Source organism: Eleutherodactylus coqui, chromosome 13 (genome assembly GCF_035609145.1).
Source record: "Eleutherodactylus coqui strain aEleCoq1 chromosome 13, aEleCoq1.hap1, whole genome shotgun sequence".
NCBI lineage: Eukaryota > Metazoa > Chordata > Amphibia > Anura > Eleutherodactylidae > Eleutherodactylus > Eleutherodactylus coqui.
Window position 1 is genome coordinate 79,711,706 of NC_089849.1, and position 19,048 is coordinate 79,730,753.

The 19,048-nt window shown below is 46.3% G+C and overlaps 2 protein-coding genes across 4 annotated transcripts in view; one reads left to right on the forward strand and one right to left on the reverse strand.

Annotated features, from left to right (window-relative positions):
• Positions 1-707, reverse strand: part of MBTD1 (mbt domain containing 1) — a 57,330-nt gene extending 56,623 nt beyond the window's left edge. For both annotated transcript variants that reach the window (XM_066586799.1, XM_066586798.1), the window contains exon 1: positions 552-707. In XM_066586799.1, the coding sequence (XP_066442896.1) occupies positions 552-572 (21 nt within the window). In that variant the 5' untranslated portion in view covers positions 573-707. The remainder of the gene's footprint in view (positions 1-551) is intronic.
• Positions 708-843: 136 nt separating this feature from the next.
• Positions 844-19,048, forward strand: part of UTP18 (UTP18 small subunit processome component) — a 35,849-nt gene continuing 17,644 nt past the window's right edge. Inside the window, exons 1-7 of one of the 2 annotated variants that reach the window (XM_066586104.1) lie at positions 844-997; positions 10,232-10,441; positions 11,999-12,120; positions 12,776-12,868; positions 13,428-13,498; positions 15,867-15,967; positions 18,860-18,985. In XM_066586104.1, coding sequence (XP_066442201.1) covers positions 10,247-10,441; positions 11,999-12,120; positions 12,776-12,868; positions 13,428-13,498; positions 15,867-15,967; positions 18,860-18,985 — 708 coding nt within the window. In that variant the 5' untranslated portion in view covers positions 844-997; positions 10,232-10,246. The other variant, XM_066586103.1, reaches the window with a different exon arrangement.

Genomic DNA, 19,048 nt, shown 5'->3' on the forward strand with positions numbered 1-19,048 from the left:
AGAATGCAGGGGGATTTCAGCACTGAGGCCAGCAGAATAGTGAATGCAGCTCTGGAGCACAATGCAGCCTATAAACGCAGGATCAGCACAAGACAAAGATCTTTATATGCAAGTTATTTATATACAGTAAGTCGACGGCCAGCACCCCCAACAGACTGTAAGTGGGCACCCGGCTCTATTCTGTTGCAGGTCCGAACACCTACAGAGGGCAGTGCAGATCCCACCTGAGTGCAGTGCAGGACACAGGAGATAACGGCTCCAAATGCACTAAAAATGGTGCTATGGTCGGCAATCCCTGCCTGTATGGGGTGCCCACCTGCAGCTGGCACTACTATGCCCCATGCACTGCAGCCTGGCAGACCCCTGTATATGGGAAGCAGCTATGTGCTGGCATGGAATGCCCTACTACACATGGCCTCACTCCTTGCTTCCTAGCCCCCTACAAGCCACACACTGGGGTCCACCTGCAGTCAGGCCTCACTGCAGCACAGGAATGACAACAAAGGGGGCAAATCCTGCCTGCTGCCCAGCCCGAGCCCTGCACCACTCACCAGCTCCTTAGCCTTTTCCATCAGCCCCTCATGGAGGTCCGGTGCGCGAGTTCCCAGCACCGAGGAACCCGGCCAGCTAAAACGTGATCTTCCCTCAGCTCAAAAACAATGAACTCCTGCACAACATCAACAAAACCAGCAGCACGCTGCCACTGCGCCTGCGCGCCACGCAGCTTGTCATAGGCTCTTGCCTGCTCGGCCACTCCCACTTCCGCTGGTTTGTCCGCTCTGCGTTCCGTAGCAGGGGCGGAAGTGGGCGGGGCTTGTTGGATACTGACGCCCAGAGGTTCTTCCTCCGCCTCTGTACAGCTAGTGCTGGACCTAGGGGTAAAGCCGAGCGGGCTCAGCGCTTGTGCTGCGGGGAAGGGTGGGCTACCTGCGTCTTAGTTGCTAAGGGCGGGGTTCCGGTTCAAAGGTCACAGGAAGCTCCACGTGCTTTTAAAGAGGTGAGTAGGAGCAGATGTTGTCAGCTGTGTCCGTAGTGAGAGGTCTGGTGGGGCTGCCGGTGAGCACGTGTTATGTGGTGCTTGTCGGCAATGATCACTTCCCCCCGTGTATATGCCGGCTCTGCAGTGCTGTGCACAGACCGGTGTGAGGGCTGATCAGTGGGGTCCCAGCGGTTAGACCCTCAGGGATCTAGTGTCTGTTATCTGTCCGTACTGGAATGTCCCTTTAAAAGGTTTTCTCGTTCGTATCATTGGGGGGGGGGGCACCACTAAAGACTTGGGGTAGAGCTGCTGCCACTACCGTAGGAGAGGAGGCAGAAAAAGTGACTGCTACTCCTGCAGGCACCCTGCTAATCTGTTATAACTTATGTCCCATCTAGACGGGACGAGTGTCTTCTAAGTGACTGCCCGAGCTGTGATGTCACTGCCCGAGCTGTGATGTCACTGCCCGAGCTGTGATGTCACTGCCCGAGCTGTGATGTCACTGCCCGCGCTGTGATGTCACTGCCCGCGCTGTGATGTCACTGCCCGCGCTGTGATGTCACTGCCCGCGCTGTGATGTCACTGCCCGCGCTGTGATGTCACTGCCCGCGCTGTGATGTCACTGCCCGCGGAGCGTTTACACAGTCAGAGATCACCGCTGGATGGCAGGCTTCTCGCTCAGCACTGCACCTCCTACGTGAAGTGCTGATCGGGGAGCATTACACTTAGGCCGGTCTCACACGACAAGATTTCTATTGTGTGATTGTCACCCATGAGGACGATCTGCGGTATTCTGCACTCATTTAAAGAATGAAACATTCAGACTGGGTTCACACTGGGCGTATTCCCGCCAGAAATCCCGCGGTTTGGCCGCAGCAAAAAACGTGAGATTTCCGCCGCGGAAAAACCCGCGGCGGCTTTGAAGCGGCCTGGCCGCTCGCTTTTCCGTTGCGCCCGGCGCTCCCATAGAGGACAGTGCGCCGCGACGAAAGTAAACAATAAATAGACATGCTGCGTCTTTTGAAACCGCGGCAGCCGCGGTTTTAGCCGGACTTACCACAGCGGATTGGCCGTCCGGTGTGGACGAGATTTCTGAGAAATCTCGTCCACATGGCTGGCTAATCCCGTGATTAGCGGCCGCAGGCGGATTTGCCGCGGCAAAATTCCGTGCGGCAATACCGCGGCAAATCCGCCCTGTGTGATCCCAGGCTCAGACGAATGCGAGCGGAAATAAAATCGCAGCATGTTCTATTCTTTGAAGTCAATGGAAGCCGACTGATCCGCCACTCCTCTGCAATTAACATTGTAGATAGGCTGCGGGTACTCGCATTATCTCCTAGCGACGGCGCAAGAAATACATATATATATATATATTATAATTTTTTAATTTTTTTTTAATTCTCTAATGCGCATGACCGATTGCAATCATCCGCAGTAAAGGTAGTTCAGGTATGCGGTCAGAGCCAGATTCCGCTGTGGGTTCCCGCGTGCGGAATCCGTCCTGTCCATGTAATACCGGCCTTAGCAAGAATCCCGTGATCCAGCAGTGTGTTTTGTTTTTTTTTGCTGACTGATCATGAGAAGTGAACGAACAGTAAACGATCTTTTTTGCATTTACACTGGACTATTAGCGCTCAATTTCATTCGCTTGAACAAATTTTGAGCGAAAATAGTCCCATGTAAATGGCCATTTAGTGTCCGTAGGGGGCAGTCTTCTCCGTTACCAGACAAGCTGAGTATGGTTTGAATGAGGAGTGACCCCATCGCTCTGGGCCGGCCTGTTTATACAGCAGATACATCGTTCACATGAGCTCCTTCAGTCTTTCATTGGGTGTATAAGTGATGAGAGGACGGAGCGAACGCGGGATAACCCGAACGATAAGAGAGCGAGCCGACGATGGGTTGATGCCTGCGTAAAATGAACTACAAACATTGAACAATTCTCGTTGGTCGTTGGCTCACGTTTATGTGGAACCATTAGTTCGCTTTCACTTGTTTTCAATGATTTTTTTCGAACCATATTCATTCCATATACAAGCAGCGGTTTGACGGCGACCTGCCAGTCATCGTGTGCCCCTTTAAGAGCACCCCCTCTATAGATGTAGGCGAGCTGTGGGGGACCTTGTAGGCTGTTGAAGTATAGGAGTCACATCTACGGATGGGTGAGCATTAGGGATGAGCGAGTATACTCGCTAAGGCACATTACTCGAGCGAGTAGTGCCTTAGCCGAGTATCTCCCCGCTCGTCTCTAAAGATTCGGGGGCGGGGAGCGGCAGGGGAGAGCGGGGAGGAACGGAAGGGAGATCTCTCTCTCCCCACCGCAACTCACCTGTCACCCGCGCTGTCCCCCGAATCTTTAGAGACGAGTGGGGAGATACTCGGCTAAGGCACTACTCGCTCAGGTAATGTGCCTTAGCGAGTATACTCGCTCATCTCTAGTGAGCATACATCACCGGGAGGTAAGCTCCCCCTTATCACCAACCTCTCTCATTCACTGGATGAGTCTACCCATCACTCCTGGTAGGGCCCCTATCTCAGTCTGCTACAACCTCAATCATACCTACTTGATTACACTTTCACCCGAGTTGAACCCCTTTTCTAGGCTCCTCTCCTGGTTCTCCCACAGTTTTGCTTTTTATTTGTGCCCCTTCTGCAGCACCCATAGCAGCCATCGACATGGACCTTGGCACCATGTGTGATCCCTGGGCAGAATGCTGCAGCCATAGTCATGCACTTTACATGCTCTCACTGTCACACCAAATTGTCATGTAGGCTGTTTGAACTGCTTTACACTAACTCCTCCCATCAAGACAGGCTGCCAGCAATCTGCCTACTGGGCCCCTCCCATCTACCGCCATGTCAGCCTCGGAATGGGCGCGCTCTCACGCAGTCCTGGACCTTACTAAAGCAGGGGTCCCCAACCACCGGTCCGCGGACCGGGGCCGGGCCGTTAGGTAGTTAGCGCCAGTCCGCGGCACCGCCGGAATTTTTCTTCTAAACACAAGGCCGGCAGGCCGAATCCGGCCCGCTGCCCCGTGTTTTGTGGCCCGCGGCGTGCCGACGCCGCTTACCACTGAAGCGATTACCAGTGGGGGCGCCGCAGCTCCCCGCTGGTAATCGCGCTGATCCCGGCGCACACTGACGTCAGTGTGCAGCCAGAATCCTCCTCCCTGAGTCCCCTGCTCATTAGTTCCGCAGGAGAGGACTCGTGGAGGAAGCGTGCCGGGCTGCACACCGTCCTCAGGGCAATCAGAGAGAGAGCAACGCTGACAGCAGAGAGGAGGTAAGTATATGGGTTGGAGGGGCTGCTTTTTTTTTGGGGGGGGGGGGCTGCTTATTACTGAGGGGGTGGGGCTGCCTGTTACTGGGGGGGGGGGTGCTTACTACTGGGGGGGTCTGCCTACAACGGGGGGGAGGGGGCTGCTTATTACTGGGGGGAGGGGGCCTGCTTATTACTGGGGGGAGGGGGCCTGCTTATTACTGGGGGGGGGATAAATTATATGCTGCCCTATATGTGTACTGCCAGGTCATTCTAAATGTCATAATTGAATAAGTATGCACTAAACTCCAACCCCCTTCATAACCAAAGCCCCGCCCAACCCTGCGGGCCTTGTAAAAATGTTCTTGCTTGAAGCCTGTCCCTGGTGCCAAAAAGGTTGGGGACCACTGTACTAAAGCATCCTAGACTATGGTTCACATGCTGAACTCTACCGTTCTATGATTGTATCAGCTCTGTGTCACGCTTGGCAGAATACACCACTCTTCCTATGGAGAGGCTCCGAATCAAACTTCAAGGTGTATTTATTCTAAAACACTACAGCATCCCTGTTTTGGATCCATGTCCCCTGTGCTTCAGTATGAATCTGATGGCAGAATCCCTTTCATTTAAATCTGTTTATTCACAGGAGTAATTTTTCTCTTAGACCAATGGACCGAGCTGGAAAAGTTGCTGCATGTCCTATTTTTGGGTGATACTCGTTTTAGTGTATACTACAGTGTTTACCTGAAAATAAGCCCTAGCCTGATTAATCATGATTTTCAGGGGGGGGCGGGTTGAAATATAAGCCACATCCTGAAAATAAGCCCTAGCTGCATTACATAAAAAAAAAAAAAGGAACACGTTACCTAGGAGACTCAGTCCAGGTCCCTCCTGCTGCTCTCCAGAGCCCTGATTTGGTTCCCACAGTTCTCGACTACCCACACAATATCACTTCCTGGTTACGGAATTTGTAAATCCCGCCTCCATGAATCAATGGCTGTGATTCGAGCGCTGCATTAATTGCCTGAGCAGTGTTTAAAGAACCAATCACAGCCATCTTGTTGCGGAGGCAGGATTTATGAATTAGCTCAGCCAATCCATAAATCCTGCCTTCACAACATGATGACTGTGATTGGTTCTTCAAGCGCCACAGCGCAGCCAATCAATGCAGCGCTCAATGAACAAATGTGATGGCTGTGATTGGCTAAGCTGCGGTGCTCGAAGAACCATACAATGCAGCGACCAATGAACCAATCACAGCCATCGCCTTGTGGAGACGGAATTTTTGGCATCAAATAACCAGGAAGCGTGGCTGGGTGAGGATTGCATGATCCGTGCCGGTAATCTAAACAGCAGTGGGAGGGACCTGGACTGAGCCTGCTAGGTAAGTAAAATAAGACCTGTCCAAAAATAAGTCCTACAAGACAGTGTCTTATTTTTGGGTAAACACTATTGAAACATGCAAAACGCATCGCAATCACAGGCAAAAAGCACACGTTTAAGGGCCCCTTCACATGAGTATAAGCATATTTGCTCACATTTTTGTGAAATAAAAGTTACATTGAGTCCCCCAAAAAATACACACCGATGCTCCCCGTTACTAAAATCGCCAATTTCTTTAATGAGTGCCAGATGTGGTTTTTTTTTTCTGTGCCGATGCGCAGGAAAAATAGAGCATGCTGCTTTTTTTTTTTTTTTTTAAATATTGCGCACGCAATATACATGCTCGTGAAAGAAAGAACCCATTGAAATCAGTGGGTACCATTTTCTGCATATAGTGCACGCAAATACACCCGTGTGAAGGAGCTCTAAGAATGCTATATCAGTCCACGTTTTCCAGACCAGTATCGCACTCCACAGCTCATGCATTTCCCGGAGCCCCAGGCTTGCACCTGTAACCTGATGGATAGCTCATAAATTCTTCCAACCAAAATGAGATTTTATGTAACTTTTTAAACCTGGTTGCAGCTGTGTTTAAACAATACAATCCGCTGCCCTCGCAGGTACGTCCACTTACTGAACCAGAGCTGCAGCTCCTACAGTGGATGCGGTATTAGTTTATGAGCGACCACCACCTGAACGATGCAGCCAATCAGAGGCTGTAGCAGTCATGTGCTGGTATCCTGGCTCCCAGCATACCTATACCTGATCTGATTGGCTGCACTGGTCAGGTGGTTGTTTGTTTGTAAACAAGGACCTGGAGGTCTGCAGCAGTTGCAGCGCTGGATCACAGAGGGAATGAACTGGCGAGAACGCTGCTTTTATTTTTTTTTTATACAGTTGCACCCATCTTTCAAAAAAAAAAAAATAGTTTGCATCTAGACAACCCCTTTAAAAGTCTACAGTTGTAAAGGTTTTTAGGCTCCTCACCTTAGAGACTGGACTGATGGTGAACTGATTGCTAGTAGCTCTCTTCGGCAACCTCTGATATCAGACTTTGTGGAGTGTTCACATTTGGGGGACTTTCTGCACCATTTGGTCCACATTTGTGAAATCCTAGCAATATTAACGCCGAGTTTTGTAGCAAATCCACCGTGTGTTAACATACCCTTAAAGGTGCCAATACATCCTTACTTTTCAAGCAGCATGGCCGAAATCAACGTTTGACCATGAAGAAGATGATCATATCACGTCTTCATGACTCTGGCTGCTATACCCTAATGGACGGCGTTCAGCTTGACGGGATAATATATAATGAAACATTCTGTAAATTACTAATGTAATTATTCTCAAACTATTTACAATGCTGTAAAATATCAAAAAATAGCATTACTTGGCAGGTCCTATACCAACTCTTCCTGGGCCCTGGCACTAGTTTGGGGTCTTTGTTCCAGCAATGATGTATCAACCACTGCAGCTGTAGGGGAAGCATGTGGGGGGGGAGAGGTATTTCTTTTATTTTATAGCACTGTATGCGCATGAATGTGCACAAATAACCTATCAATGAATAGTGTCCTCGTCACTTAGCAGCCAAAATCAGCTGCACATGACCAGCAAGGCATTCCAAGGTGATTGCGGGATGAGGAGAAGAAAGTTTATAAAATGCTACAGTCAGCAATCCTCAGATACACAAATCATCAAATACTGTTAGAGGTTCCACACCCACCATTATATCCGTGGCTATTCGGAAAATACAATTCCCAGCGTACAAAGAAGAATTATCATCCGGAAACCACACCATGCTCATATGACTGAGCGCCAACTATCCATATCCTTATGATGGCATAACGGCCATCACTGACAACTCAATGTTGATAAATGCTCCATGTGTGGACTGTCCGTCCTGTGGCCTGCTGAGTGATGGGTCTGTGCAAGGCTGCCTTTTTGGATGGGCGGCCTCTACTGAGCTACGTTGCGCCTTTGGAGTGTTTGGCGTTTGTGGCCCGTTGCAGTCTCTTCCGGTTGGCGCTGACCACATGACGAAGTGTCACATTGCATGGAGCATGATTTATTTTCTGCTGCCGGTGCTCATTCAATCGCTTCAGCCTGCCCTTGTTTCGAAGAAAGGAGGTTCCCTCTAAATGGCATGGGTAATGCGATTGGCCAGGACCTGTGTTACCCACAACAGTGCCCGCCACCTCTTTCCCGTGCTTCTACTAGTCCCAGGTACCGTTTTCTCTGCAACTCTTGGGGGGACCTCCTGGACCCAGGTAAGACCTGCCCTATTTAGTTCGACCCCCGCCCACCTATAGCTTCTCAGCTGGCCTCTGCCACTATACCGACAAATTGCAGTTAGGCATTTTCACCATTTTACGCATGCAACCACATTGTTGGATTCTAGGGGAGAATCCACTTAACGGAGTGCGGCCATTGTAACATACTTTACATGCACTCATTGTCATTCTAAATTCCCATGGGGTCAGCATGAGCCTCTATACCTGAACTGTCTGCTTCCCAGACCGGCCACCGAACCTGTCCCAGGGACATCTATTGCTATGCCTCTATACGGCCTTGAATCTAATGGGTGCACTCCCTTTCTGTGGCAGTTTTAGACCTTATGAAAGCCTCCAAGTCCATTGTGGAGATGCTGGGCAGCACATCCAGCCAGACCCGACTGACAGCTCTGATGTTGAGGAATCGTTCCTACCAAAAAAGCACGCATGGCAGGACTTAAAAAATGACAAGTGTCCTCAAGGTCACACGGTCATACTCTGTCGCCTCCTACCTCTGTTTCGCCTCCACTCACAGTACCCCACTCCATGATCCCCTACAGGGACAGCTCCTGCTCCAATGGTGACACTTTTTTATTTTTTTAAGATGAGCAACAGGTCTCTATGGTTTCCAACATGGTAGACATTCTTAGAGGTCGTTAAAACGACACTTCATGTTAAAGACCTCTGCCAACACAGACTGATTCTCTTTCCGATTTCCAAAATGTTCACATAAGACATTCTTCACTCACGTGAATTTTGAGGATTTCCAGTTCAATGAGTAGTACATGCTGGGTTAATATTTCCTCACCCCTAAACATCTTGATGTGATGTATCCATTCCTTGAGGAATCGATTAAAAAGTTGTCGACCTCCCGTGTCTCGCCTTTCCAAACACACTACTCTGCCCCTGACAGATGCATCATCTTTTGAAGACCAGCATGATGAATGCTGGAATCCTTTGCCAAATAATTCTCTCAGGTGACCATATCAGCCCTTCTCCCTCTCTTTTGCTTCATCCTGGGTTAGTAGGGCCTCATCCAAACAGGCAAAACAACTTTCCAGTTCCACTTCACGAACGTTTTACCAGATTTTGGCCAACCTTTTTGTCTTTCCAAAAAAAGATGGTTTAGTTGGTTGTGTCTTTGTCCTGAATGGTTTTATCAAGGTATGCCATTTTCACATGGAGTCCCTCAGAGCAGCGATTTGCTTCCATGGATCAAGGCGAATGCCTATTTCCATGTTCTGATTCGCCAGTTCCACCAGCGATTTCTTCACTTTGCGTTCCATGCGAACCATTTCCAATTCATCACCTATTCAGCCTTGAGACAGCTCCTCGAGAAAGAAGGCCCTGTCTGCTGTTTGACGGTTCTTCATTCCTAGCAATCCCCTATCTGGACGATATACCGATCAAGGCACCATCCCTCAGGGCCAAGGGGGTTGAACCTGTCTTCCATGAAGTCCTCGGCCCTGACAAGAGATTTCTGCCTGGCAGTGGGGCTTGAATACCCTGCCTCCAGCAAGAGATTGCTGTGATTGGCTGACGCAGCGCTCGATGAACCAATCACAGCTATTCATTGAATGTCTGTGATTGGTTAATCAAGGCCCGGCTCTGATAGGTTCATTGAGCGCGATATCAGCCAATCACGGCAATCTCTTGCTGGAGGCAGGGTATTCAATTCCGCTGCCGGGAAGAAATTGCATTGTCAGCGCCGAAGACTTCACGGAAGACTGCTAGAGCGCTGCAGCTCTGGGACCAGGACACCGCCTGCTAGGTGAGTAATTTTTTTTTTTTTTTTAAATGTGTAGGGCTTATTTTCAGGGGAGGTCTTAAATAGTTCAAGCCCCCCCCCCCATAGAGGCAGCACCCTGATCGCATCACAAGTATTTCTGACCCACCCCAGGGACTGCTCTTGATTGTCTTGAGGTCCTAGCTATGACCGCCAATGGCATAGCCAAGAAAACAGGATTTATTTAGTTATTACTTTCCTTAAAATCCTTTTCTCGGATGTTCCTTGAGGGACCCAGCATCCACCCATTTGTTACAGCAGTTTCTCTGTTCTGAGCTTCCCCCTTTTTACTGATTTGGTTGTATTTTTTTTTTTCTAATTTAGATGTCCAGTTGGCCCTAGGGATCGATAGTCGGTGGGTTGGCTGTACGCTTCTTATGCCCCCGACAGCTGTCCCATAGAAAGGGACCTTAAGCAACTTGTGATATTCTGGTTCTGCAGGAAGAGAGTGGCATTACGTAATGTGAACATTTACTGTTTACCTATATATAAACTGTGATCTTCTGTGGTATACGTATGCTTTTATGTTTCTTTTTTTATGTCTTTTACTGCAGCTGTCAAAAATTGAAATGCGGTCAGCAAAGCGTAAGAGTGATGGGGATAACGATCCTCGCAGGAAGAAGCATCAGAATATGACGCAAGAGGAACTGAAAGCTAAACATTTAGAGGCACTCGCTAAGAAACCGGATGAGGAGACATGTTTGGAGAATCTGATCTTTGGCGGTGAGGATGTATTTGTGGACAAGCTGCTTGGTGATTCCAAGGTATTTTTATATTTTAAAGTGTTTGAAATGTAACTACACTTTTAAGGAACTTTGGATGTGTCAGACTGCCAGTGTCAAAAGTTTTAATCAGTGGGGTCTGGGTGCTGAGACCCCCACTGATTGCTGAAATGAAGGGCTAGGAAAGCTCACCTTTTGTGCGGTGATCATTACTTGTCAGCCCCACCTAACAGGTGAAGATGTACACACAGCTGTGCAGAAGAGCCTATATGCTTTTAGGTGAGCACTTTTTCCTCTTCATTTCAGCCATCAGCTTCAGGAACCTGTTGATCCAAACGTTTGACATGTTGCTATAACATGTCTAAAGAGTAACTGCACTTTAAAGAAACTTTAAACTACAATGTTTCCGTAAAAATAAGACATACCCTAAAATAAGCCCTACCCTGATATAAGCCCTAGATACACTACATTTAAAAAAATAAAAAAAATACATTACCTAGCAGGTGCAGTCTGGGTCCCTCCTGCTTTTCTCCGCAGTTCCGGCATGCTTGTTTGCAGTCCTCAGTCGCCGCAGAAAATCGCTTGCTGGTAATGATGTTTGCAAATACCACCTCCAGCAAGTGATGGCTCTGATTGGCTCAGCCTCTGCGCTTGAAAATCAATTAGACCCATCGCTTCCTGTAGGCGGGGTTTACGTACCCGGTTACCAGGAAGTAATCTTCTGCCGGCGGCTGAGGACTGCAAGCAAGCGTGTCGAAACTCCGGAGAGCAGCAGGAGGGACCCGGACAGCGCCTGCTAGGTAAGGTATGATAAGACATCCCCCAAAAATAAGATCCTGTGCCTCTTTTGGGGCAAAAATTTATATAAGACATGGTCTTATTTTTGGGGAAACGTAGTAATCTTCAGTCCTGGACTTTGCAGTGGATTGGCAGTTGTATACAGCCAATCCACTGCAAACTCCAATGTGCCCGCGCCATAACCATAACGTGGTAGTAATGTGACTTATAGGAATGGTCCTCATACTACTATGTACTATTACACTGCAGGGTGAGAAGGGGTTGAACAGGTGACTACTAAGCACATGGACAGGTTTTATATGTGACAGTCTTAGGCCACTCTCACACAGGTGTTTTACCACGTATTGCGCACGTTTTTCAAGCACGCAAAATACACGGCAATTAGATTCCACGTATTTCAATGGGGCTTCTTACATTAGCGTTTTGCTCAGCGTATGTAACGCACACAAAATCACATGCTGCATATTTTATTTTTGGCATTGTAGCGCGTATTTGACGCACTAAATCGCCCATTGACATGAATGGGGTGCGTGAAGAAATCAATAAACACGCAGTAAGTTCCATTTTTCACGCAGGCTACTATGCCACAGCGAGGGGAAAAAAGTGTTGAAATCAGCTTGCTTGGCCTGCGCAAAATACACAGTATTAAAAAACACAGGCAAATGCTCCTAAAAAAAAAAGCAAAAGAATGCAGTTCTGCACGCAGTAAAACGATACATAAAAAAACGTGGCATTTTTCGATATGCTTGTGTGAGGGTGTCCCTATGCATGTCCAATGGTGCTGTATGTTTTGTATTGTAGATCAGAGTTGATCCCAGCACAGATCTCCTAGAGAGTGATTCTGAAAATGAATGGGAGGAGGACTCTGCCGGCCCTAGCAAGAAACCAGCTTGGGTTGATGAAGATGATGAGGATGAAGAAATGTAAGCTGGCAAATGGTTGTGTGGCCATGTATTCACCTCTTAACCCCTTCAGTGGCAGGTTTATTATTACTATATTATGGCAGGGAAATCTCCAGGGCTTGCTGCGCTGAGTATGCAGTAAAAACCCCGGAAGATTTCAGATGACAGCTCAGTACTCTGCACATTTCAGCACTAGAGCTGTCCACAGAAATCTTCCGGGGTTTAACTGCATGGTCAGTGTAGCAAGCCCTGTAGATTTTCCGGGCGTGCCACTAAAGGAGTTAAGGGTCAGGCAAATGTTGGCGTTAAAAGCCTGAAAAAGTTTTGTATTTTTATCTCATATTCATACGTTTTTGTGTTTTTGTTTTAGGTAGAAATATCTAGTTTTTTGTAGGTTTGTTATATACGACTGTATGAATAAAGTAGGAGAAATGCAGTCTGCAGCTTCCTGCTTTGCTAACAGCTGATTGGTGCTGTAAATGTTTTTCACTAATGTACAGATATAGCGGGGTGGAGTTTATTTAACATGACTTTTAATAATAGTATGTTATTGCATTGAACCAAACAATTCGCCTATAGATTCATATACCTATATAGATTCATTTACATATGCCATTTCTGAAGGTTTTCACATGTAATAGAGTTTTGCCGTGACTTTTAAACTTTGTATTTGCAGGATTCGAGCCCATTACGCAAGAAAACATCTAAAGAAAAATAGAGAAGAGGTGCAGCTAAACAAGAAGGAGCTACACGTCCGGCTTCAGCGAGAGTAGGTGGTTAATATATATCTGTGGGCCAGGGGATTGTGGGCTGTATACAAGTGGACCGGGCACTGTTACAACCTGTGGTCCCACTTAGGCTGTATTTACATGGGCAAGAAACTTGTACGTTTGCAACATGGACGGAACTCTCACAGAAAGAACCAGTTATTTTCTATGAGTTTACTCACGTGGGCGATTTTGTTTTTGTCCTCTTGGACAGAGAATCTGAAAAATCGCATCATGTCTGATTTTTGAGCAATTATTGTTCAAGAATCGCCCATTATTTCTTATGGGCGCATGGAAAAAAAAAGTCACACTCGCCTGCCAAGCAATTATGTGTGTCTTTGAACAATTGAAACAACGAGTGATTTATACTTATTTTTTCTTTACTCATGTGTACAGCAATGCATTTTCTAAAGCCAAAACGAAGCGCTGTTGCTGCAAATTCGCAGATTTATGCGTGCCCTCGCCTGTGTAAATACAGCCTTAAGTGCAGTTACGGCATCTCCACTATATTTCAGTGAATCGCAGTGTAATCCTGATTTTAATTTCTCTTCCATCGGCAAGCTTCCAGAAGACAATGGGTGGGGTTCCATCTTGGGCTTCGAAAGATCCAAAGAAAGGACTTTCTAAAGAAGGTGAGCAAATCACAGAAAGAATTGTGCAGAATCGTAGGTGGCGTCATTAATAAGTTGTAGGCCTGCATGGTGCACTACTACACATCAGACGGTCCGGCACCCTTTGCATGCTTTATCTATGTGCAGGTATAATACTAACGACCACCTGTCCGTGAGTGAGTTACATGCTCTGCCCCTGATCACATGACAGTGATGTCATCACAGGTCCTTTATCCTAGTGAGTCACATGATGAGGGCATTGGGATGCGCAGTCACTGCCAGGGGCTCCGCACACAGCGGCCATTCTGGGGAATAGACACATTGTCTTTAGTGAGAATGAGGAGACCTAAAAGGAGATTGTTCTGCTTAAACGGCGGCGTCTTCCCCGTGTTTGAGCAGCAGGAGGAGCCGTCTGCGGCGGCCACTCTCTCATTCCTCCTACTGGCAGCTATCACACATACTATACCACAAGGGCACCACAATACCCCATGTGGCGCAACTGCCCATGGTGTTCATGAGGGGCTCCCTTTGTTTCGCATTATGACCTCAAGTCTACAGGCAGACTTGATTTGCTGAATACGTGTAGGGCCCCATGTGGAAGCTCTACAGTTCAAGCCACCGATAGGAAAGCATGAAGTGTCCGCACCTCCCTTCGCATGGATTTGTATTGCAGATTTTTTGTGCGGAAGAGAAAATCGCAGCATGCTCCATTTTACCACAGATTCGGCACAGATGGGCTCCATTGATCTCTATGAAAGCGAGCAATTGCATTTCGGATTTATAGGCAGATACCTCTCTGGTTGCTTGGAGACCAAGCAGGGAGGAAGGGGAAGGCAGTCACTTTGGGCTTGCAATTTATTTTTTTTATTTATTTTTTCAGTGCATCCGCGTAGAAAAAAAACCTGCATCCGCGATCGCCAGCAAGCAGTTAAAAATCATTTCCACTCTGACCCGCAGGTCTTCTGCTGTGGAAATCTGCGTGTGTTGTTGTAATGGAAATATTTTTATGGCTATTTTGTAGCCATTAATCCTTGATTCTATATGTATATACATATCTGAACAGGCTTTGATATATCAAGTAGGCCCCACATTCTAAGGAACTAACCCCAGACCTGTTCTACATGTTTATCATGTGTAAGTAAGAGAATGGCTTTGATGTTTGTTATAACACCAATCAGTCTGTCTTTGTAGGAGCCTGCCATGTACATATGTATTGTCTAGGAGGTAGACCTTGTCTGACTAGATCTGATCACTCTATAGAAACTGGCTACTTCAGATGGTGGGGGGTCTCAGATTGATAACATCTTGGTTTGCAGCCATATGGTAATCTGTTGGAATGAGGACTTGGTCAGCTATATTAGAATATAAAAAGGTCCTATCTTCTCAAGTTAGGAGAAGTAGTAGCTTTTGGAAACTAAGAAGTAGTAGCTTTTGGAATGGAGGAGTAGTAGCTTTTGGAATGGAGGAGTAGTAGCTTTTGGAAGCTATGAGGAAAAGTCTTGGACTCTCTGATGGAAGGATGAGAAGCTCTGGGTAGTACGGACTCTTCAATACCAGATGAGGATGTCATCTGTTGAACCCCTAGAAGTGAGGGAACCTTTGGTGATGGTAATATGTGATCTGTAACCTTTTAGGTAATAATGTAACTTGCTATCTTTATACTTTGTGATGTGACATCTGCAGCCTTTATGCTTTGTATATAGATATTATCCTTTGTATATTAGATCCAATAGTTTACAAACGTAGGACCATTATTCACCACTATGCTCAATTATCATTTTGTTTTAATAAATTCTTATTGATAAACCTTTTATAGTGTCTTACTCTCTTTAAAGCGTAATCTGAACTAAGTCTTGCTCCTTGCAGCAATACAGTTGTGGACATGATGCCTAAGGCATTGTGATTTCAGTGGCCTACTTGTATTTTACCTTTTTGGGAACCGTCTTTCTGTCCTCCCTGTCTGTTTACATGGTAACTGTACGCCAATTCGATTACAGAAAATATTAAACTGCTACAATCCGTCTTATAACCCACATGACAGAGGACACAGTTACCTCAGAAGGGGGCACAGATGACGGCTGGAAGATAAAGTTTTGGATAGGATTCTTTACTGTAAGAGCAGTTGAGGTGTGTTCTGATTGGCCTAGTGAAGGTGGACTATCCCTCACTCTGCCTCACAGTGCATCACCTTTCTACCCTGATAGGGTACATTTCTCCCCAATTCTTTCATCATGATTGTACCGCACCTCATCTATAAGAATCTCAGATAAGCATAATTCAGCCGAGTAATTATTAGCGGACTAATCAATTTCAGAAAACTCCATATTAATTGCCAAGACTACATCATTTACAGGGTGGATATCTTGCATCAACTAAATTTCTTTTACAGATGAGGACGATGATGATGAAGACGACAATGAAGACAACTTGCTAAGTAAAACGGGCAATTTGCTTGCAAAATCCACTTACCTACCAAAGGGCATTTTACAGGTAAGAAGCATGAACCCTTAGGCCTCATGTCCACGACGGGCAAAAGAAGAATTAAAATCTGCAGCGGATTTTAACTCTTCTCCCGCATGCGGATCCGCATCCCATAGGGATGCATTGACCACCCGCGGGGTAGATAAATATCCGCGGATGGTCAATAAAAGGGATTTTTTAAAAATGGAGCATGAAAAAATCTGGACCATGCTCCATTTTTCGTGCGGGTCTCCCGCGCGGACGGCTCCCACGGGCTTCTATTGAAGCCTATGGAAGCCGTCCGGATCCGCGGGAGACCTAAAATAGGAATTTAAGAGAATTAACTCACCCGCAGCGGACCGGGAAGGTCTTCTCTTTCTCACGGCCGGATCTTGCTTGCTTCGGCTTGGCGGATGTGCCCGGCGCATGCGCGCGGCACGTCGGCAACATGCCGCTGGCGTGACGAGTTCATCCGCCGGCCGAACAAGAAGATCCGGCCGTGAGGAAGAGAGGCCTTCCCGGTCCGCTGCGGGTGAGTTAATTCTTTTAAATTCTTATTTTAAGCGCTCATGTCCGCGGGGCAGGAGGGACCCGCTTCAGATTCTACATGTAGAATCCGTAGCGGGCCTGATTTTCCCCGTGGACATGAGGCCTAACAGTAATTGGTCCGTGTTGCTGGCCTTTTGAGAGGCCACATGCGTTAGGTGTTTTTTTTTCCGCTGCTAGTAATTGGTGCGCCTTGTAGTGAAATATTACAGGCTGCTAGTACCAGTCTGCTAATGATGCAGCAGTTGGGTAGTGAGGGGAATTTAACATTTCCTTAAAACCTTCCTGTTAGCCATAGAGATATATACGCCCTAACCACTGATGCCCCATGTGGCTAGGATGTATATATGCCACTGTGGTATATAATGTGTATGGAGCAGGCCTGGGAGCTATGCTCGCTGCATAGACGGCAGGTGTTGGCTGTCTTTGATAGCCAATATCCATCTGCAAAATCTGTGATTGGAAATGACTAAGATTACAGCTGTTAACTCTTTAAATGCCACTACTTGTGTATAGTGTACTTTTAACAGCTCTGATGTCACAACTTCTAGTCCCCTGTGGGAACTAAAAGTAAAACGAGAGACTTTTTTGTAATGATATAAAAAAAAAAAAAGTTCTAAAAGTTTTAATTCCCCCACCCTCTTTTTACTCAGTTGTCACATAAAGAGAAAAAAAAAAGTTTAAAAATAAAAAATGTAAAAATTGGTGTCACTGCATGTTTAGAGGACCAATTTATTAAAATATTATTAATCCTGAGACGTAAATGCCGTCCAGAAAGAAAATGTAATACCAGAATTGTGTTTGTTTGGTTTTTTTTGTAAGGAACTCCGTCACCAAGAAAAGTTGAATAAAAAAACTGTCAAAAAGTTGTATGTGCTAAAAATGATACCATTAAAAACAAATGCAGCACACATAGCAAAAAAACAAGCCCTCACACAGCTGTGTCACCGTAATAATAAAAAAAAAGTTATGGGGTCAAAAGACAAAAAAATCAACATAAAGGCGCCATCTGCAACCTTCATCAAGGCCTCAGGTTTTATATTAATTTTGTTTCATCTTTATTTTGATTTTTTTTGTCTGTGAGGCAACTTAGATTAGTACTAGCTATGCAGCCACCTATCATTGAAAGGGGAGATACCGACATCAGAAAGAGGGGAGGTTGGCTTAGCTAAAGTTAGGGGCAAAACTAACGTTTATTTAGACTTAGACTGCCAGCGAAAAGAAAAAGCAAAGACTATTCTCTTTTCTCAAAAAAAAGGTGTAACAGAAGGTCTGGAGGCGATGTTTGTAGATGAGTGAGATCTACTCACCGGACATACTGGGTTTTCACTGCTCATGCTTGGGCTGGATTCACATGAACGTATATCGGCTCGGTTTTCACGCCGAGCCGATATACGCCATCCTCATCTGCAGGGGGGGGAGGATGGAAGAGCCAGGAGCAGGAACTGAGCTCCTGCCCCCTCTCTGCCTCCTCTCCACAGATGGGGACGACGTATATCGGCTCGGCGTGAAAACCGAGCCGATATACGTTCGTGTGAATCCAGCCTTATTTATATCTAGCAGTAACATCTAATTTACCCAGTCTCCATAGCCTGGACACCGTACCCCTGCATCTAGAATTAGACCAGACACACTATCAGCAATTTATGCCCTAATTTACAGGGGACTTGAATATCATATCCTTCTCTATCTAAGCCAGGATGGTTCCTGATGAACTACTCCATTTTGTAGGGAAACGCATCGAGCCCAACCCTAAAAAATATCAAATTTGATCCGAACCTTACGCAATTTTATTGGCATCTACCTCACAGTGCAGAGCGATCTATCAACTGCAATGTGATAGTATGCGCTAACGGAGCAGAGTTATCTACCAACTGCACTGGGACATCGAACCCAACCCTAAAGAATATTAAAGCTGATCCAGTGTATTTGGATATCACATACATAGCCTTAGTGGATAGCTATATCTCATACTATACAGTCCTGATACGCAATTTCATCGGCGTCTGTCTCACAGTGCAGAGTTATCTACCAACTGCACTGGGATATCAATTAGCCACCATAGCCGGTCCTGTGCCTGAGGCGGTATGGTTGTGTGTGTTGTCTGAGTCCTAATTGTGAATGTATATTGGGTTCCTGCTCCCTTCCATACTCTGGTAAGGCTTACTGACCCCTCTTTCTGTGTGCCCTGAGTTTTTAAACATTTGTGAATAATAAAGAAATCCTTTTTAAAATTGTCTACACTGTGAAAGGATTTTTATTCTACATGTCAGCTAATACTATGGACACCACACACCTTAAATAACATTAGGAATAGTAAACCTTGCTGTGAAGTACTCTAACTTTGTTTTGTTGTTCTTTTTTTTTTTTTTTAAGATAAAAAAGTGCTTGAATGCCAATTCTGAGAGATGTACTAAACTTCCACTTTCTACAGTTCAGTTCCACCCATTTTCTCAAGTTCTTATGACTGCGAGTCACGATTGTTCAATCTCATTATTTCAGGTGGGTGTATCAAGCTCTCTTACATGATCTGGAATAGCTAGAGTGTTCGCGCAGCGGAATAAG